Here is a 21,449-nt window from a genome sequence, read left to right on the forward strand (position 1 = left end):
GCCTTGCTTGCATTCCAATCCCTTCTCGGTGTGAGTGAGCGAGCTGCTGCTGTTGCCCCACCATCGTCGTCGCAGCATGGCCCCCTCCGTGGTTAGCAACGGCATCGCCGTCGGTCTGCACCGGGGTCACCAAGTTACCAAGCGAGACATCGCCAAGCGCCCCTCCGCCAGCAAAGGCAAGCTCGGCAAGCGCACCTCCATGGTCCGCAACCTCATCCGCGAGGTCGCTGGGTTCGCTCCGTACGAGAAGCGGATCACGGAGCTGCTTAAGGTCGGCAAGGACAAGCGTGCTCTTAAGGTCGCCAAGAGGAAACTCGGCACCCATTTGCGTGCCAAGCGCAAGAGAGAGGAGATGACGACCGTTTTGCGCAAGATGCGTGCTGGTGGTCACGCCGAGAAGAAGAAGTAACGGAAGTCCCTTTAGGTTTTCATTCTGGATAGCAGGGTTGCGCTTCGGGGTTTTTTTGACTGGGGTTGTAGTTGCCTAGCTGTGCCTAATCCGGCAGCCAGGTATTGAAGAGCTTCTGTCAATTCACTTCCTACGTTTTCCCTCTGGTGTTAGGGTTAACCGCTTTTCTAATACTTGGGTATGCCTTACCTGCTTACATCTCTCTTTGCCTTTGCCAAAATGTTCTGTGTTTCTGATCTGATAGTATGTACTTGCCTTTTTTTTATTCATCTTCAATCCAAGTCTATGTTCTTCGGGATACCGCATTGGTTATTGTTGATTGCATGACGAATTGTATGTCAACGGTTGTGTCATATTGGTTTTTGATAGGTGAATTGAATTTTGGAATGGTGCGTCTACTGACGCGCCTCATTGTGTGCGATTGGATGGATCGGTCAATCATCCACATCGAGTGTTTCGTTTCTCTTTTTTTCGTATTTCTTCCGCTTTATAATTTTAGCATTCATATTGGTATATGCATGTTGATGTTTTATTATTATCCAAGTGGGCGAATTATACGAGCATGATGAGACGTTAAGGGCATAGTGGTCTTGAAAAATCTCCAAAGCTGCAAAGGATAATTCGCATGTCTTAATGTCTACACATCGTGGAGTATACTTCTCTTCTTAGTCATGGCACTGACCTTTTTCGTGCATCACCACTCTTCTTGGGTTGTATCATTCTATGCAGCGCACTGATAGTTTGAATCTGATCCACATGTTGATAGTACATTGTGTCTTGAACTACTAGCTTCGCCATGGTTTTTGTGGCTTTCTCCGTTGTGCAGCGAACCTTACACCACAGCACTTGACTATTATCACCTTTTATGATACTCTCTACAGCGAAAAACCACCTGTCATTAGTGACTTCGCCGTGTGCGTGTGTTAAGTCACATTCATGCTTCAACCCGCCATGTGAACTTGGTTGCAGTGCAGCTTTGGATGAGTACCCTCGTTCAATCCATCGATCTTCTCTTGTGTCTCAGCAGCTTTTTCCTCACACCACGTATGTTTCTGCTAACTGCCTCCGTTCCCTTGGAAACCCACAGTGGGTACCTATCTTGTTACGCTCTGAGTGCTTTACAAGCCCATTCCATTTGCCCCTGTGGTTGACAAAGAGTGAGTTACTGATCTACATTCCTCTTCAGTCCCTACTTGCTTGACAGTTGTACAGTCTTTCAGTACATACATTTACCTCAAACCTTCTTCACGAGAATGCCATGAAAGTTTCACGTGTAAAGACACTCTTGGGACCGCTTGAAGGAAACGCTTACCAATTCTTGAAATACGAAGGTATATGTTGAGTTTCAGTAAATTGCGGAGCGCATTATGAATACCTTCGAAACGAAGCACACAAGTAACAGTAAGTGCCAGATTCTGCATTGGAGACGACACACTACCTTCTTGAAAAAGTGAGTGCATGCACCCAATCTACCTGGAAGTACTGAAAGTGGTAGCTCTTCATGCTTTCATACAAAACTTAACAACCTTGAATAGAAACGATGTACAAGTAAAAGGACATATATTAAGCTATTCTACTCTATTAAGATATCTGATAGAAAGTATCATGTATGAAAGCTTACACTTGAGAAATGAACAAGAGTATACAAAGAATTTGATGAGATTGGTGATCATACTCCATTCGATATGAGTTGCAAGCTTAACAATCAAAGTTCTAAATAATCAAACTTCTAATAGTTGGTTACATATTCTATTAATTTCTTATTTTAAATCATAACAATAATTTTCAAGTCTTCAAAATCATCACAATTCTTTTTGATAATGCCACCAAATCAAAGCAATTGTTATGGATGATCAATTTCATACATGTTAAACACATTTAAAATAAATATTAAAGAATATTCCATTTTTTTTGCTATAATTTTACATATTGCAAAATTTTACATTTTTTAGATCAATACCTTAATTTTTTATTTAGTGAGTAGTCAAATATAAAGTTTTATTATTAGATGCATCTATAGAAATCTATGTGAGCTAATAATATGCCAAAAGATTTGAAGTATATTGCTCATTGCTTATCAAAAAAATATTAGCCAAAGTTGGTAAGGAAGTTTTTCCAATAGTAATCAAAATGAAAATTATATCTAAACACTAAATCAATGCATGGAAGAAGCTAGGATAAACCCACCTCCATACTAGGCAATAGGAGGGTATGATTTTTTGAAATGATTTTTCATCCAATTCTATGGCTTTGGATAAGAGATAAATTTAATTTTTTAAAGAGTTAAACAATTGGTTTAGTTGTGGTTATGAATTTAGCTTAAGGACTTAAGGGCATAAGAGTTAAGAGTAGACAAATTATTCAGTTTGTTATTTGCATCATCATCATGAAGAAAAGAACATAATAAAGTATAACATAATTTTTTTGAATATCAAAATTGGATTCAAGAAATAAATGTATTATTGAAAGAAAAATGCATATTAAACAAGAATCAATGTACAAGTTTATATATGAAACTTATTCTTGCCACAAAAGTATTTAAAAAGTTGAAAACTTCTATTAATGACCTTAAAAATTGTAGGTTCATATTTGATGAATTATATTTGAAATGAGCAAAATCTACTTGTTGATAAAAAAAATTGTGGAGATGACAAATGGTACAAAGAAGCTATCTTTCAAATTAAGAACAAAGAAAATTTTAGAGACTTCTTTTGAATTTGAAGCATTGTTGTAATGCATCAAGTGATGTATTGTCAAAGTACTATTTAGAAGAATTTGGAGACTATGAACCTATTGTATTTGATGAAGTTGATAGAGATAATGAATACCTTTGTGAGAGATTAAATAGAATCCAAGATCTAAGAATTATAGATTGTAGATTAGCTAAATATATACTATAAAGTTAGAAAGACTTGTAGCACATTGAAAGTGGAAAATTGAATAATTTGAAACTTTTAAACAATATTGAAAGCTTACAAATTGGTGATGGTATATGCAAGGATGATTGTGAAGGTGTTTAAAAATCTGAGTATTTTGGGCTCATATGCACTACAAAGAAAATAATTGGTACTTTTAAAAAATATTTTCCTATTGAAGTAGATATTTTAGCTAATTTTAGCCATATCAATCTTGTTAGGTATTTTTCTTGCAACAAAAGAAAATAAAAAAAAATATGGTAGAACAAATAATATAGAAGGCAATGATGAAACTTTGTATATAGTAATAGAGTTGATGGATATGGATTTGCAAAAATTATTAAAGAAGATAAAATCAATGATATACAATTTTTTTATTGATATTATGTATTAAGTTGCAAAAAAGATGTATTATTTGCATGACTTGCATCATCTAATAATATAAAATCTATTGCATCATCTAATCATTCTTAAGCCAAAGAATGTGTTTATTAGTTTTAGTATTAAAAAAAAAAAAAAAAAAAACAAAAAACAAAAAACAACTATAATGCTTTATAACATGTATTTATCAAAATTGGTGATTTTTTCACTTCTAAATTTGATGTGGGAAGGAATTGAAGAGCTAAAACTAAACAAATTATGAATGGTAAATCAAAGTATGTAGCTCCTAAGTAACAATAAAGCAATAAAAACATATCTTTCAGAAGTATTTTTATTTTTATTTTTTTCATTTGCAATGGTAATTTTTGAGATTCTTTCAGAAAAGGGTCATTTTGTAGAATTGAAAAGTCAATTGAAAATAAAAAAGAATAAGAAAAGGAGAAAAATCAAACTTACCATCAAATTGTGATGAATTGAGTGTATTGATTGTAAAATATTAGAGTCCAAATTCTTAGCAACGTCCAAAGTTAGAGGTATTTGTGACTAACTTGAAAGATAGAAAACACAATTTCTAATTGGATGTTATAAAGCTAAATTTTCTTTCTTGGTGTACTACTAAAAAAAAAATCTTTCAAATAATAATTATAATAAAAAACGATGATAATTAAAAGATATATATACATATATATATATATATACATATATATATATATATATATATATATATATTTTATTAGGATTTTATTTCTTTAATTGATTGCTTTAAAAATAAAATTAATTTGATTGATTAGATGATGTATATATTTCATAAGTATATTTGTAATTTAATATTAAATTATAACATTTAAATTATATAAAATTTAAGCTTTCATTATTAATTTTTTTTTATCAAATATATTAAAATTTTTAATATAATAATTATAAAATTTACAATGGTCGACTATTAAAAAATGTACAAACTTATCATTTTTTTGAAATATTTTTAGTAGTCTCACATCTTTAATAAGCCTTGATATATGTAGGTACAAAAATTAAAATCTTTGCCAAATAAATAGAGAAGCTTCACATCTTTGATAAGATTTAATTTTATTAAATGCAAGAACTTGATATCATTGCCAAAAGTGTTAATATTACATACATAAACATTTACATTAGTAATTACATAGATTAGAAGAATTAGAAAATAAATAAATAAATTTAATAGTATTTTATAGAAAAGCTTCTTAGAAGCTCTATACACTCGGATTTGATTTTTAAAGTGATTACAAGTAATTGAAAAGTTAAAAACTTGACTGATAAGTTGGCCACATATTATATATGTTGGTCATTTATTATATAAGTTGGCAATGTGACACACATATTAGGAACTTCAAATCTTAGATTCGTATGATTTTATATTTGTGATAGTAAATCTTTTTATCAAGATGGTATGTTTTGTACCATGTATAAAATCTATCACAAGTGAAGAAAGAATTGAGTTTTTTCTTGACAATGTCTATTGCTATCATAAATTGTCCAAGGATATTATATCAAATAAGAAGACTCAATTTAAATCAAAATTTTGGAAAATCCTTTTTAAGATTTTAAAGATAGATATAAAGCTCTCTTTGGCGTTTCATCCTCAAACAAATGGATAAAAAAAATAAGTGAATTAAGTTTTGAAGTAGTATTTGAGACATACCATCAACTATCATCAAGATGATTCGACAACTAATTTATCATTAGCGAAATTTGTGTACAATAATTTGATATATTCTTCTACTCAATAAATACCTTTTTTTACTAATTATGGTTATTATTCATAACTTGATACTTTTTATTTTTTAAATGTTAATAATTATGCAAAAAAAGATTCGACAAATCATTTGTCAAAGTTACATATAACAATAAAGACTCAATTAAAGGAAACTTAAGAACAAAAAAAATGAAAAAAATCAATGCGGATGCTTATTGCAAGAAACAACTATAATTCAATGTGGGTGACAAGTTATGATTACTTTATTGCAATAGTAAGACTACTTATCTTTGTGACAAATTGGACTATTGTAGGCTTTGAACTTTTTCTATTTGTGAACAAGTCAATCATGTTGCTTATTGATTATATCTACCAAAATCTATGAAGATCCATTCTATTTTTCATGTGTCTCTTCTTAAGCCATATAAGACAATAAATATCTTAAAAAGGAGATAAATGCCACTTCTTCTTATAGAAATAGATAATAACCAAGAGTTTGAAGTTGAAGAAGTCTTAGATTCAAGGTAGTACCAAAATAGGTTGGAATATCTTGTTCATTGGTGTGGATATGATATTAGTGAATGCACATAAGAGCCATCAAAGAATCTTGTAAATGCAACAAAGAAGGTTAAGGCTTTTCATCAATAACATCCATCAAAATGAACATGAATAATTACAAGATCCATGAAAGATGATAATTTTTCTTCATAAAATTTGTTCCTAAAAAGGATGGTAATGATAGGAACATATATATTTATTCTAATAGTTATATATATATATATATATATATTATCAAATAAAAATAATTAAATATATATTAATTTCATAATATCTTTTAGAAAAATTCCTAAAAGCTTTATAGACACAATTTTGACTTTATATGCATTTATAATTGATTCATAGATTAGAAACTTAGTTAACAAGTTAACCATGTACCACACATGTTGGTAGCTTGTAGAATAAACTAACTATATGTGCACATATAGATAACTTACATAACAAGTTAAAACATGTATCTAGAAAAATCAACACATATTAGAGGTCATATAGAAGATTATCACATAGCTCCTAGTTATAGCGTGTATATGGAAGTAAGAGTGAAGCCCTCTTCACTTTTGTCAATGCCTTTTTAGTCCTAAGTCTTGTTTCAAGACTTTCTAGTCTTCTTGTTTTTGGCAATAGCCATTCTAATTCAATATACTATCATTTTTGAATTATTTTTTAGTCTTTTTAAGTGACATAAGAATGTATTGAATTTTCTTTCTTTGAGATTTATATCCTTGATAATTATCTAAAAAATTATTAATAAAAAAAATATTTTTGATATATATATATATATATATATATATATATAAATTAATAGCTTATAAATATTAATTTGAATATATTTGCCATTATTTTGACTCCACTATTGGAACCAACAATGGATCTTTGTACTCTGTTTGGCTCCTTCAAATGATGGATTATATATGCGAGTTTCTTCCAAAGATATTGATTATCAATATATTTATTTGAAGCTACATATCCCCTCACAACTTCACCCCATATTATAATTTTCTAATTCTCTTTATAGTAGATAAGTTCAAAGCATGGATGCAAATAAATAATTCAATCTACCATATTTGCAATTCATCAAATCTAAGAATTACATGCCAACAACTCGATTTTAGATAAGCCTAGCCCTTCCTGATTTTGCTACCTTTTTTGTGAGATTGGACTCAATTTGTACATGAAAGATGCCTCTAATCCTCATTGACTCCATCGTGCTCAAGGTACGTTGCCTACGCTTCTTTGAATGAAGCTCTGTTATTCCTTGCAAGCTCTTGCTAAACTTAGTATGTACAACTATGAAAGACTCTAAAGATGATACAAGAATTACATGCTTCTTCACATGCATGCTCATGTTCTTTACTCAAGTTTTCTAAGATTGTAAACTTATGATAACAAACTCACATAACTTAGAAACTTTCTTACGCAATGTCTTTCATCAAAATTACAAATTGACATCAAAAGCACCACATCCAACTAAACATTCATGACTTCTCTCCACATATTTGCCTTCATGTGTAGAGCACATTTTTGTCAAATATGATACATGTGATATGCTAATAACCGACATCCTTGGAAGAAACTCATATACACAGTTCAATGTTCAGAAGCTTTGGAACATGGGATAGGGGATGCAGGCTAGGGATGGGAATGGGAGACAAGTTTGGAAATGAGAACAGAGGATATGGGATTGGTATAAGAAATGGAGACCCATTGCTGGTTATCATGGTGGGATTGAAATAACAGCAGGTGGGGTTGATTTAATATTTTCCTAAAATTATTTTATTATCTTGCATGAATTTAGAATATAAGATACTCAAAAACTTAACAGTACATTAGTTTTTGTATGTTTGATGTACTACTTTTTACATTTTTAATATGAAAAAGTACAAAGAATAACATTAAAGAAACAGATATTATAAAAATATTATTGCAATTACATAAAAACACTTAAAGAAAATACTAAAACATGTTAATATTATTAGGTTAAAATGATTGCATTTGAACATATTGTAGATGACTGCAATGTGAACATACATAAAATATTATCATTTAGATGAATTTTTAAATCAGATTTATAGACTTCTAAATTTAAAAAAGTATGAATGAAAATAAACAAGTTTGTTAGATTTTTTTTATATTTCGTAAAAGATTTAACAAATGTGTTCTGCAAAAGAAATACAATTAGTTACTATTTTGTACATTTTTGACATTCCAACATATGTAAGTGTGTGTGCATGTATACATACACACACACTTACTGTGCCTAAATACTGAACTTTAAAATGATTAGTATATTCCATTATATATACTTGTTTTAAAATTTGTATATAATGCAATTTTTTGAAGTTGTTCAATAAATATACACCTTTTATTTGATTTATTTCAAAAATTTCAAAATCGAATCTATTTCATAATCAATTTAAATTTTAATGAAAAGAAAAACCATTACTAAGTTATATACATTGAATATCATTTTTCACTTAGTGCACACAGATAATTGTCCTGTATCAAAATGATTGTAAAATAATACAGTTTAATATAGTGGGTGAGCATACTGAATTCACATAAATTTATTCCATTAATTTTAACTTATGCAACATAACATATGCCCATGTGTAACAAAAATAAACTTAATTTTTGTATAGATGTGATGTTACATATTGAGCTATGTATGTCAATACTAAAACAAGATATATTGTAAAATTGATGAAACACATCTTACCTTGAAGGTGGGTTTACCAATACCGTGTCATATACATATTTACTTTACCAATACCATGTCATATACAATTTTATATAAACACAATTAGATACAATTAAATCTTTGTCTTAAGCAAAGTTTTTGAGGTTATACAATGCACAAAAAGCTTCCTACCCAATTGGCCAATTGTATCCCCAACCATGCAACCATCCCTCAAAAAACCATGAGTTTTAGGGTTTTAGGGTTTTAGGGTTTATTACTCTCTTTTTGTTTCCCTTCTTCTTATGATCGTTGGTTTTGGGGTTTGTCGTATTTGGTTGCGAATTGGAAGCGCACAGAGAGTGGATACGGTGAAACCTGTTGAGGTATAGTGCAGACAAACCAAACAAAGACCAGTTTATTAATGAAGAAGTTGAACTGGATCTGAAACCGTATGAGAGGAATTCAGCTGCGACTCTGCAACCCTCTCGTGTGCACATGAAACAAATAAATGCAGGTGCAGCTTCTGTTCACTATTGTGTCATTCTGCCGTGTGCAAAACCCATGCGAAATCCGACCCCATTGTGCATCATTGTCGTCATAACTAGGGCTGATGAAACTACAACGATGTGGCCCCACAGGAAGGGCGATAAATATCTGTTCCTGAACAACTCTCTATGCCATGTGAGCAGCCGATGGAGTGAAATGCTATCAAGGTCGACGTGCAGGAGAGTACGATTGGAACTCAACTTGCAGACCATCATGGGAGTAAACTGAAGACTGAAATGTTCAAATTCAAGCTTGGTGAGCTCATTCATCAGAACATGTCCAAAACAATACGAAAAGGGCAGCCTTGGTTCATGGTTCAACAAGCAGAATTAGCGGTAGTGTATTAAACCCAAGTGTCTGACGTCCCGCAATCGTATAGTCATGTCACTGGCGAGCAAGTGAGAGAGAGAAAGACTAACCAATGAATATATCCTGGTCCTCACGACTCATGAATCATGATGTTTACCAGCCATTCAGCGTGGCAATAGAACGTCTTCCCTTTCCGTTGCATTTACTGGTCTGACATAGATCGTTGGTCATTGTTACTCTCACTGATCAACATGTATCTCACCACAGGCTACACATGTTTCGTACCTTTGTGAAGATTATAATTTTGATGCGGTTTGTGAAGCATTGCAGTGGAGTTTTTTTTACAGCTGGTCAGTGACGTTGTAGATTGTTCAGGTGTACAATAGTAGCTGGACAGGTGGGTGACAAACATGAAGTTGAGAGGAGGAGTTACATGAGATAATCCGCATTGACTTGCAATTGTCTGTACCACCGCAACTTCCAGGATACGACAATGAAGGAAAGGTAGCAAGGAAGGAGACAACAGTGCCAGTGGCCAAGACCTGCACCGGAACCTTCACGACAGTTTTGGATTGTGAAAACAGGGGGAACTCTAGTGCCGCATCTCTCTCATCATGGTGTGTTCATGCATGATGTGCCTCATCCCATTCCACGCACACATCACGCACGACAGATTTTCTCTGATCTGTACCCTTCGACGATGAATTCGTAGGGGACAGACTTCAGAACTATCCCTGCAGTTCCAGAAGGTACTGTGCTAACAACCACTGTGTGGGGGAGGATCATTCTTCCGCATCTGACACCGATTATCTGTTTTATTATGGAACAGAGCTCCTAGACAATCGGTATATATGCCTCCGATTTCTAGACATGATTGGGGTTAGAACCCACGGGGAGTTTCCTGAGAGACCCACGCGTTGATTATTGACCAGCCTATCCGTTCAAAAGTATAGTTTATTGGTTTACATTCCCTAGAAAGAGGTGACACGAGCGCCTAAATTGTTTTAAAAAGCAGTTGTTGCGACGCCAAAGTCGTCGAGCTACTATATCTGTACTTGAATCATGCCAAAAGAATCACGTTGGTTTTTGGGGAAATTATGTACTGTGCCCCACAAGCCATCCTCCGTAACCCCAAGTGAGTGCTTTCCTCTAGTAATGGGCTTACAAGATGCTTCAAATGTTGGGATTTGTCATTGATCGGTTTGAACGCTGTTATCCATTTACGCGCTGCGATCCGGTGGCCTCGAAGTGTGCGGGCAGTCGACACTTCAGTTGTGTTCTAATTTTCTTCAAGATTGGGGATCAAACGGCTGCTTGAGGGGCAATAAGAAAACGATTCATTAGGTGGTATATATGCATACGTATATATATTTAGTTTCATTTGGTTGTGAATGAATGGAAGTACATCTCGATGGGCTTGTAGAAGCACTTGTGATAAGCATTTGTGAACAGGTTCGGAGGAATGGAAGGGTTGCAGGGGGCGGAAAGTGTTTACTTTGCGAGGATGTGCGTTGACATGAGGTGCTTAGAAAGAAACTTGGGGGAGACACATGAGTGACAAGATGTTGTAGGCGCTGGAAGAATAGTTTTTCAAAGGCACAAGGTACATTTGTGTCTCCTGCCCTCTTCTTCAATGTGACATCTTCGCAATAAAAACAAAACAATATAAAACAAGACTCTGAGCTCTGAGCTCTACCATGCTGAAGAGGATTAAATACTTTTCCCTCTGATGAAGAGTGTTGAGAACTGCATGTGTAAGCACAATGGCAAAAACTTGCTTGCAGTACTCATGTCACCAACGATGAGCAAGGCGATCAACGATATGATACTGCTTGATCAACCATTCGGTTCCTACACGATTCCCTCCCCCACACCCTCTGCAGTGAACTGGGTCAACAATGCTTTGCTGGGATAGTCTCCACTGACATCGAAAGAATTGCGTGGTTCGTGTCTTATAAGAACTGTAATCTTACAATCGGTATTGTGTATTGTGCAACTTTTTCATGCAGATATTTACGGTGAGGTGCGGTACCATGAGGTTTCAGTTACAAGTGATCACCGGTCCTGACCTGGAGCTGGACCGAAGAATCATTCCTTGAAGGAGGAGCGATTGTTGGTCTTCAAAGAGTTCAGAATTGGAGGGGTTCCATCCTCAACTTGAAGTAGTACCGGTGCCTTACAGATAGCACTAATTGCCCCCCTTCTAGTTCTCGCCATTGGGTTGATCTGCCGGGCTTATGGACGCCGCAAGTTTAAGGTTAGACGTGCACAGAAACATGAGTCCTCTAGGAATAAGCCAATGGACATCGCCGGCGAATGCAGTAGAAAAGGTAGAAGAGATGTTGAGCAAAGCTATAAACTACCAGAAAGATCTTTGGGACATACTTGTAGTCCAATCGACCGAGAGTGATCCTACCAGGGAGATGAGGCAAGGAGATTTGATCCCTCCTCAACTCTTAAAATCCTTGAAGTCGAAGCTAGAGAACTCTATGGATTCGTGTAATTCAGCTCTCAATCGGCTAAAAGACATCATGGTCCAAACTACTTCTCTCCCATCACTTGCATCACCAGAGAATCTTGAATTGCAGAAGGAGTGGAATACGTACGTCGGAAGCTTCTTTCTAAACGAGCTCTCGCAGCTGTCATCTGGACCTCAAACCTGTAAGAGTGATCATTTTGCCATTAATTCTCCGGCTGCTTTAGCTGCCGCTGTTGCTAAAAAAACCGTTACCACCTTCTCAGACTTTTTCTGTGTCATGATCTTTGCCGAGTAAGTTCTACATTATCCCAAATCGATATTCTCTGCAGGTGACGATGAGGAGCTGCATGAACAGTCCATGAGCTTGTTAGTTTCTGAGGTAGAAACTCAACAAAACCAAGGAGTTTCGAGCTTACCAAGCTTAGAGTTAGTTTCAGACTGGAACATGCTGTCAGAAGCTCCGGTATCGGATCTGCCACCATCTCCTGGAGTTGCACTGATGGATCAAGGTCGGCAGAGCCCATCAACTTGCCATTTGCATATACCAGAGGCCTCATGTAATGACAGCATTGCTAGTACAGATGTGCAAGACCTTGCAGACAACCCAAACGACCGAAGATTGATGACAAAGCTCAATAGTCGCGGACTTCGGCCGAGATGTGGGCCAAAACGAGACAGGTGCCCACAGTTCCTCGTCTACATCCCGCATTACTTGTAATTGGGACTTAGCCATGAACTTTGGCCTTTCAATGCTACTGTTGTGAGGTTCACCGTAGGTTAAGCTAGCTTCACAACTTCGCAGTTGTGAACTAATTGTGGTGCGTGGCTTCTCGAGCAAGGTATTTCAGAGAGCAGACAGAAGAGAGGGGCGCCACCATGTCCGTTGTCTTCCAAGAGCTGAAGCCTGGAGATGACATGAAAAAGGGGATACCTGACGACGGCCATCGATGCTGGAAGAAATACGGCAACAAAGCAATCCAGAATTCAACCTTCTGCAGGTACGAGGAAGCATGCACAACATTGGATTTTCTAGGGCTGACAGTTTGATCTCCCCTTCGAGAAAGATGAAATTTCTCACTCTCAGTGCATGTGGCAATCAGAGGGTACTATAAGTGTAGTATGAAGGAATGCCGAGCAAAGAAGATGGTGCAACCCACAGACACAAACCCCAGCATCTTCGAGGTCACCTACCTCGGGAAACACACATGTTCCAGCACCTCTCGAAGAAGAATTCGATCTAGACCAACTCCTGCCCATGCTCCAAAACCACAAGCAAACATCACCGAAACAAGGGTTGCAAGCCAATGCACGTCGACCCAAAACCCTAAATCCCAACACCCTCCCCACAAAACAAAACCTTCTGGAAACGACGAACAGAACACCACAACTGTCCAGAGAAAGAATACCCAACTGCCAAAACCCCGACAAACGACCTCAACAATGAGATCAACAATCGGAGATCTCCGGGAGGGTGCAAATTCACAAAGAGAAGACAACAACTGGCCATCTGCAGGGCAACAAGAAGCAATTGAAAACGAAGGTAACATGGGAATGGATTCCGAGGGGACGAATTGCTCTCGTGAGGATGATGAAGATGATGAGCAAGAAGCCAGATTCCATTATCAAAGCTTGCGGCACCACCATCACCACCCTCATCATCATCATCATCCTCAGTCCGGGTTCTCATTCCATACCGACACATTGCTGTGGTCGGAGATTCTGAACAGCAACCATCGGGAGGTTTGGAGCTCTGGAAACCTGCAGGTGGAGATTTAGAAGCTCCTTCTTCCATCCATCCGCCATAGACATGCCCCATCTTTGTTTCTAGATCGCTTCTAGTTCTTTTAGCACTATTGTTTCTTTTTGGATCCAACAGTAGTAGACACAGATGATGTTTCCCTTCTCTTCTGCCCATCTTTGGAATTTGTTGTTGTTGTTGTTGTTGCAGTTTCGGTTTGTGTGATGTAGAAGCTACTTTGTTCGGCGATTCTCGCACTGCTCAAATTGTGGGTCAGGCTGCATTCGATTGTGTGCTTTTGTTCAATCGCCAACACGCTCTTGCCTCTTTGCTGATGTTGCCACTGGGTTTTGTTTTTGTCTTTTGCTCATGTTTGTTGCAAAGGTTCTTCTGATTCACTACTTTCTTCTTCTTCTTCTTCTTCTCCTTCTTTTCTTTTCTTTTTTTTTCTGATGCGTGCTCATTTGGAAATTTGTGGGTGAAAATAATTCAAACATGTGTGAGATTGGAGTTTGTTTGTTCTTGTAGAAGCATAGGATTGTAGTAGGTTTTAGAGGAATGTTTGGGTTAGACTCTTAAGGTATCGAAACAAAGAATAATTATTAATTGTTACTACAATTTTGATTCGAGGGTGGCAACAAATACAATCACATAGATATATTTAAGAAAAGTTAGTAAATTTTAATACACTTTTTAATAGAAAATATTCTTTAAATAAAATTATTTGTAACAAAAATATTTTATATTTTTTTCTGTTTTGGATGTTAATTTATTATTAATTTTAAAAAGCAGACTTTAGCCTACTTACCTTAGTACAAGACCAATAAAATACCATATTATATATAAAAAAAATTAAATATAATTAACAAATTATTTTACAAAAAAAATATATATATATATATATATATATATACATATTTTTGTACTAAGAGATGTTTAGTATAGTAAAACCGTAGATAAAAACATAATCTCAAAATGTTAAATTTTCTATACCACGTTTAATGTGTGTTGTAATTAATAAAAAAAATTCAATAGGAAATATATCAAAAATCATGTTACTCATGCAAAATTGTGAGTAAATAAGGTCATTGGTTTTAGTTTATCTTGATGTCTTTATTATGCATAAGATAAGATGACTACAATCTTCAATTATATTATTAGATAATATTTTTTTAGCAATTTTTTACATAGATTTTTAAATTTTTGTAAAAACCACATGTTGATGTAGACCTATTGCTTCATCTAAAGAACAAAATTGATTATGCTAAGTAGGAAAAAAATGCATTCTACCTTATTTTTGCATTTTAGGATTCACTTGATCTTCTTACATGTTAAGTCAACTAAATAAGACTTCTTGAGTTTAATCAATCAAAGGACTTAAAAGTTGTGTTCTTTCATCTTTTCTTCTAATTTTAAAGACTTCTCAAGACCTTTTGTAAATTTATGATATATATAAAAAAAGAAGAAATATTATATTATTTCTTTAAAATTATAACTAATTAGAAGAGCTTTAATTCTAGTATGCTATAAGCTTTTTTATTTTTATTTCTAAATGAGTACTTTTAAAACAAATTCTATAATCTTAATGTTCTAGAATGTTTCTTCCAAAATTTTATAATATTTATTATTTCTTTAAATAATAAAAGATTAGGTATATTATTAGTTTATAATTACTAAAACTTTATGAGTCTTGGATAATATTTTATTATTTTATTTGAAATTAAAAGACCTTAGTTTTTATTTTAGAACAAAACTATACTTATGCCAAAAAATAAAAAAATAAAAAAAATCGTTGATTTGTATCTCTATAAAAACCTTTAATAATAATTTTTTTTATAAGTCTATTTATCACTAATTTATGTATTTACATTAACATTTATCAATAATACATTTTTTATGAGTTAATTTATTGCTAGACCAAATCAAATCCATTGTGGCAATTTAGGTGATGATTTGATAATTACACGATAGTGGTAATTTTAAAGTGTAAAACATAAATACACCAATGAAAAGGTGATTAAAGTGGTTCAAGATGACCCTAAACTTTGGTCCAAGATTACTCTAAACTACCAGATAATGGCATAAGGTACCCAAAGCAAATGCAGTGGTTATGGGTTCGATCCCTTGCAGTAAAATCTTCTTCACACCTAATGGAACCTATGCCTCAAGTGGTCAACCCCCTTGATGTTCCAAAAAATAAAAAATAAATAAAAAAAGAAGAAGATTAAAGTTACATTGTAAGATATGCATTTATGGTTTGAGATAAAATAAATTTATAAGATATGAGGTGCTGCTGAATTGTTTCAAAATCAATGACCAAAAGAGAAAAAGAGAAAAACCAAAAAGAAGTGATTTAATATGACAAAAATAAGATTTTCACAAAGTGAAACTACACTTTTAATGTGCATTGCTGAAGGGTGAATTATGCTTTGACCATATATATGATCAACACCATTTTATTTGAGAAATAGCACAAGATATCTTAACAGAAATCAAGCATGACACATATGGTGACTAAAGTTTGAAAAGAAAATAGTAATAATAAAAAAAATAAACCTAAAACAACAACACTAAATTTGGAAAAAAATATTCTTCGAAAGTTATGAGTAAAGTACCAACATCTAATTTAAACAAGTACAGTGTCAAATCAAGTAAGAATACTGTTTTTTTTTTTTTATTTTATTTATTTGTGAATAATAAGTTTACAAACCTACAACAACAATAACAAAATGAATGATAAGCAACAAAACATGAAACACACACAAACACGAAATCCAGTTTAAAAAAAAAAGCAAGGATGAGAATGACTATCCCTACAAGAATACAGCAGATATATTTTTTTTTTCTGATACGGGGAGAACTGAATTCATCATCTTGATACCATAATAAAGAACACCTTGACAATGGTGATATCAGAGCTTGGCAAACAATATTGAATTCCACCCAGAAATGGAAAAAGAAGGCAGAGGTCCAGCAACAAACAAAAGCCTTGAGAGTTTGGAGGCAGGGAGTGAGTGAGGGAGCGGCATTGCAGAGCGGAGGAGCCACCTCCTCCTTTCTCCGGGAGAGAGATTGAGAGATCGGGGTTCATCTGATTTGCATTTCTATGGCTCTCTGATCCATGATTCTGCATTCTGTCTCAGCTGCTTGTCTTGTTGGAATTGTTGCTATCAACCCTCATTGCTTTTGCCATCTTGAATCCACAAAACTTGTAGCTGGGCTAGTTGCCGATTCACGCCGTTGGTTGCAACGAAGTGTCTGAGTTGCGAGGGGTTCATGGACGTCAGACGAGTGTTGTGTCCGTTCTGTAGGGCTCGAGGCAACCCTAGTGGCATTTGCCGAACTGGGTACTACTCAGACTATGTAAGTAAGATGTAGCCGACAATGTTTCTTGTGGGGTCCATTTATTTCATGTGACTTGTGTTGTTGGATGATGGATCAGGGCATCCTTCGCAATTACGGCGAAGCGAGATGGATATTTTTGCTTTTTAAGGGTGTATGTTTTTGTTTTTTGGAGTTAAAGTGCTTACAGTGTTTGTGTGGCCGCAGAAATTTTGGTAATTTGGATGGTAAGGGATGTGATGATTTTGGAGAGAGACTGCACATGGTGAAAAGTGGTGTGATTTTGGGGAGGCGGAGACGGGGGGTAGGAATGACAGAAGGTGTGAGGATTAGGGAGGGGCAGTGAGAGACACGATCGGAACTGAGGAAGTCCGAAGGACATCTACGTTGCATTGAGCACTGTGTCATCGGGAAACTTGGATTCAGCTGAGGTAGCAGGACGCATTTTCGTATGTGAAACCTTCTATTGGTATTTGTTTAGGCAGGGCTTTTGTTCTGCAGATACCTAAATAAGCGATGGGTAAGAAAGGGCAAAGCTTGAAGGTGAAAGTTCATCGGCACAAGGTATTTCTCTTTTCGCGGTCTCGCTCTGTACAATTTTGTTCTCCATTGAGGAGTCTTCATTTCTGTGTCTTGGAACCTTCTGACCGAGAGGCACTTCCCCATTTCATACACTCGTCTAGTAGGCCATTTGATGAAGCATGCCACGTATTATTTTGTTCTGCATGCGTAGCATTTCTATCTCTTACTTTGTGTATTTTCCAGCTCCGAATAGTGTTGATTTACGGGCTAGAGAAGTATGTCTAATTTCCTCGAATTAGTGCTCACTCTACCAGCAGGTTCTTTTCGAATGAGCATAAAAGTAATAATAGTTTTTACTTTTATTACGTAGACAGAGAGCCATTATGGCGGTTTCAGTAATGCGAGCTGATCAGTAGTTGAATTTGTTGTTAGTTGTGCTTGGCTGGTGTCACCCTTGCTGGTTACAATGAAGCAAACTTACTGATTTTCTTTATTTTATTGTCTTGATTCTTGCGAGTAGGATAAGACGAAGGAGATTGCAAGTCTTAATCAACAATTAGGGTTATTGGATCTCAAAGTTGTTCTGGTTACAGCCGATGGCAATTGTTTTTTCAGGTATACTTGCATCTAGTTATTTTAAAAGCGTCTCATATTATGTGCCTTGAACTATATTAACATGGGCACACAATCAATGAAGGTATAAGAGGTTTAACGGGAAACCAAGCGCAGACTGTGTTTGCGAAGTTCATGGTTTGATGACTCTGAGCACGTTTGCAGAGCTGTTGCGGAACAACTAGAAGGGGATGAAGAGCAACATGCTAGGTACAGGCAAATGGTTGTGAACTACTTACAAGTACGAATTCTCAATTGCTTGGTTTTGCCATCTTCTTCAGATATTGTGATTTGTATCCATGCGCTTTAATTTTGCTTCATTCCAATTCTGCCGTCTAATACGTTTACGCATGTTAGTATCCAAATGATATCATTGACATGTGATCCATTGAGCTATTGTAAATCCTTTGTTATTATTACAACTGCTTATGTTTGTCTAAACATCGGGGTTAGTCTGAGTGGAACAAAGCTAACTCTGTAACCTTGGTGTTGTCAAATATGAAACAGGAGCATCGGGAAGAATTTGAGCCATTCGTGGAGGATGAAGTGCCCTTTGATGAGTACTTGAAGACTATGCGCGAAGAAACTACATGGGCAGGTCACATGGAGATACAAGCCACATCACTTGTTACCCGAACCAATATTTGTATTCATCAGGTACTTTACTCATTACGGGTGTATCTTCACACTTTCACTCGTTTTTTTGATGTTAATTCCGCCAGAATGCGTGCCCTCTATGTTTTGCAGTAGGTGATCTCACAGAACAGTACTTGTTGTTAAAAGTAACATTATTTGATAATGGGCTTGCAGTTGAAGACACCCAGGTGGCAAATCCGGAATTTCATTACTGCAGATACAACCACTATTCATCTGTATGTTTCGGTTCCACTTGTACGTTGATTTTTTCTTTTCTTGAAGAATTTCGTAACATTTACTGAAAGTGCAACTGGATGGCACCTTCCACATCCAAATTTTGTAAGTTGCTCAGTCCATCTACTAAGACGTTCTTACGAACGATTAAATTTGGAGCTATGCTAATTTAAGCGACTTCATTTATTTATCTATTTATGATTCCTAAATCGATTTTGGTTATAGATCATATCATGATGGTGAACACTACAATAGTGTGCGGAGACAAGACGATCCTGGAGTCGGTCCAGCTAAACCCTTCATTATTGAGGTGGGACTTCTTGCATATGATTATGGTTTCAAATTCAACATTCTGAAGAATACTAGGGAGTCTTGTTAGAGGTTAGCTGTCGTGCTAAGAGCTGAATTGGCTTGACCTTTTGATACTTGATTTGTATATGTGTAACACCGTACAATTTTATCAAGATCTTGCGTATCTAGCCAATGATTCATCTAGTTTTCTTTTTCTTACTTTTATTCTCTTTTGTTTGAAGAATGCTTATGATAAACGCTTTTCATGTTTGTAGGGTGATGCTACTCCTGCTTCTCAGCCACCACCAGTAAAAGATAATATTAAGGACAAGAGCAAGGTAGTGGAGGCAGCAACAATCAAAAGAATAATGGGAAGCAGTGGCTGCACAAACGAGAAGCGAGTACGAGAGGTAGGCGGGATAATCTCTGTGAACAAATATCTCAAATCACAGGTTTTCAAGTAGAACTGATGTGTCCTAGTTGCTGTATGGTTTTCTAGAGAAGTGAATCCTACACTAAGACTTGCACTTCTAATCATACCACTCTTCGGTGTACAAATATTTAAGGCCTTCCCATTTCGTCGATACTATTTGTGCAGATTTTACTCGACGTGCATGGCGATGCAGATACAGCTATAGAGTACTTAATTGCAGAAGCCGGCGGTGATGCCAGCTCCACCGGCTCAGATGAAAATGATCCTGGATCCTCTGCAGCTACTGGTGTGCGTCTGTGATTCATATGTTAGTTCTCAGTGTCCTGCAAAGGGTTCTTATCTTCACATTTACACAAACTTGCTGGTCAGTGTCAGAAATGGATCTCCGTAATCAATCGTCTAGTTTAGAATATGGACTAAAGTTTGTAGATGACTTGAATAGGTGATCAAAACAGAATATCCGTGTCAGATGATGCTGAATCGGCACGATCCTTGAGCTCTCATACTGCCAGTGAGAGTGGGAGGATTGGCAATGCGTCGTCCGTGTCTTCTCAGGTGTACTACTTTACCTCAATTCTTGTTATAGTCGACGCTTGATTGTGTGGGATACTGTATACTGTCTGACAATGCGATCTTTTACTAATTTGAGTATCATGCTATGGTAGAGTGTGGGCAGGAACAAACCATGTCCTTGTGGCTCAAAGAAAAAGTACAAGTCTTGCTGTGGCACTTCAAAAAATCGGACTACTCCAGCGTATATGTCCAGGTATGTCAACATTATCCCCGCCCCCCTCTTCAATTTTACATGTGGAATTTTGCAGACTTGCAACCAGTGAAGAGAACGGTCGTCCTTGAACCTTGAATGATTGTTACTGACGTTTTTGTTCTTGTGCCTCGTGTAAAGGGTGGAGGAGCCTCTTTCCAACAGGATGAGAAAACAAAAGGTGAAGATGACGAAAGGCCTTCACCACCCAAGTGATGAAGAGGTCCCACGTACTGCCGACACCCTTGATATGGGAGCCATTTGTTTATGACAAAACTTCCTTGCAATTTTGTTAGCTTATGAAATTATTCCAGAATTCCATCACATAGTTTTTGTTCACCTTCTGGAAAGAATTGCAGAACCCATTTGGATATTGTTTCTGAATTGGTCTAAATTTTATGTGTATGTGGGTTTCATCAAAATGGCTTGAGTGGTTAGATTACCTAGTTGCAATAGCTATGAAAATGGTTATGAATGTAAAAAATGTCATATGGTTTGAGATATTGAATAAATACAACAAGCAAGATATAAGTAGAAATTAGAAATGTTGCACACAATAGAGGTGTGGAATAAAAATACTTTTCACTTTTAACATCTTTTACTTATGGGAAGAATTTATATTTATTGTTGTTGAATTTCATCTATAATTTTCATTCATCTTTGTTTCATCCAATTAAACTTTAGATTTCTCTTAATCTAGTTGCTATTTAAAACTTTAGTTGTTACACTAGTAATTTACCTTCATTCTTTTATTATCTTTTGACCATTAATAATTTATCTAAGGTAATATTATTTTATTTTTATTTTAACACTTTTACTTTATTATTGGTCAAAGGTTTTTAAACTTAATGTCTTAGTCAACTTCTGAT

At 35.4% G+C, this 21,449-nt stretch overlaps 3 protein-coding genes across 8 annotated transcripts; all 3 read left to right on the forward strand.

The window, feature by feature from the left end:
• Positions 1 to 707, forward strand: LOC112279206 (large ribosomal subunit protein eL36x). The gene has a single exon (XM_024513411.2). It carries the CDS (start codon positions 77 to 79, stop codon positions 407 to 409), a length of 333 nt encoding a protein of 110 aa, XP_024369179.1. The 5' UTR covers positions 1 to 76; the 3' UTR covers positions 410 to 707.
• Positions 708 to 10,746: 10,039 nt separating this feature from the next.
• LOC112279136 (uncharacterized) lies at positions 10,747 to 13,912 on the forward strand. 4 transcript variants are annotated; one of them, XM_090244792.1, is made up of 6 exons: positions 10,753 to 10,874; positions 10,983 to 11,133; positions 11,540 to 12,191; positions 12,339 to 12,687; positions 12,858 to 13,007; positions 13,110 to 13,912. In XM_090244792.1, exons 3-6 carry the CDS (start codon positions 11,768 to 11,770, stop codon positions 13,783 to 13,785), a joined length of 1,599 nt encoding a protein of 532 aa, XP_090100918.1. In that variant the 5' UTR covers positions 10,753 to 10,874; positions 10,983 to 11,133; positions 11,540 to 11,767; the 3' UTR covers positions 13,786 to 13,912. The 4 variants fall into 4 exon arrangements, with proteins under 4 accessions (XP_024369048.1, XP_024369049.1, XP_090100918.1 ...); XM_024513280.3 differs by having other exon boundaries at positions 10,747 to 11,133; positions 12,849 to 13,007; XM_024513281.3 differs by having other exon boundaries at positions 10,747 to 11,133.
• A 2,829-nt stretch (positions 13,913 to 16,741) lies between these two features.
• LOC112295267 (OVARIAN TUMOR DOMAIN-containing deubiquitinating enzyme 7) lies at positions 16,742 to 21,002 on the forward strand. Of its 3 annotated transcripts, none has more exons than XM_024546596.3 (12): positions 16,742 to 17,110; positions 17,297 to 17,653; positions 18,132 to 18,226; positions 18,389 to 18,464; positions 18,731 to 18,880; positions 19,034 to 19,095; positions 19,319 to 19,403; positions 19,660 to 19,794; positions 19,983 to 20,103; positions 20,260 to 20,372; positions 20,483 to 20,583; positions 20,722 to 21,002. In XM_024546596.3, exons 2-12 carry the CDS (start codon positions 17,606 to 17,608, stop codon positions 20,849 to 20,851), a joined length of 1,116 nt encoding a protein of 371 aa, XP_024402364.1. In that variant the 5' UTR covers positions 16,742 to 17,110; positions 17,297 to 17,605; the 3' UTR covers positions 20,852 to 21,002. The 3 variants fall into 3 exon arrangements, with proteins under 3 accessions (XP_024402364.1, XP_090100924.1, XP_073388435.1); XM_073532334.2 differs by having other exon boundaries at positions 16,772 to 17,110; positions 17,591 to 17,653; XM_090244798.1 differs by lacking the exon at positions 18,132 to 18,226 and having other exon boundaries at positions 16,755 to 17,110.
• Positions 21,003 to 21,449: the final 447 nt, after the last annotated feature.

This window comes from Physcomitrium patens, chromosome 2 (assembly GCF_059467195.1).
Source record: "Physcomitrium patens ecotype Gransden chromosome 2, ASM5946719v1, whole genome shotgun sequence".
NCBI lineage: Eukaryota > Viridiplantae > Streptophyta > Bryopsida > Funariales > Funariaceae > Physcomitrium > Physcomitrium patens.

Excerpts from the sequence above, each read along its gene's own strand:
- LOC112279206 (XM_024513411.2), top strand. The coding sequence starts at position 77 with ATGGCCCCCTCCGTGGTTAGCAACGGCATCGCCGTCGGTCTGCACCGG.
- LOC112279136 (XM_024513280.3), top strand. The coding sequence starts at position 11,768 with ATGGACGCCGCAAGTTTAAGGTTAGACGTGCACAGAAACATGAGTCCT. Across the intron at positions 12,192-12,338 it reads GTCATCTGGACCTCAAACCT|GTGACGATGAGGAGCTGCAT; the intron begins GTAAGAGTGATC and ends TATTCTCTGCAG. Across the intron at positions 13,008-13,109 it reads CAGAATTCAACCTTCTGCAG|AGGGTACTATAAGTGTAGTA; the intron begins GTACGAGGAAGC and ends TGTGGCAATCAG.
- LOC112295267 (XM_024546596.3), top strand. The coding sequence starts at position 17,606 with ATGGGTAAGAAAGGGCAAAGCTTGAAGGTGAAAGTTCATCGGCACAAG. Across the intron at positions 18,881-19,033 it reads CCAATATTTGTATTCATCAG|TTGAAGACACCCAGGTGGCA; the intron begins GTACTTTACTCA and ends ATGGGCTTGCAG. Across the intron at positions 19,795-19,982 it reads ACGAGAAGCGAGTACGAGAG|ATTTTACTCGACGTGCATGG; the intron begins GTAGGCGGGATA and ends CTATTTGTGCAG.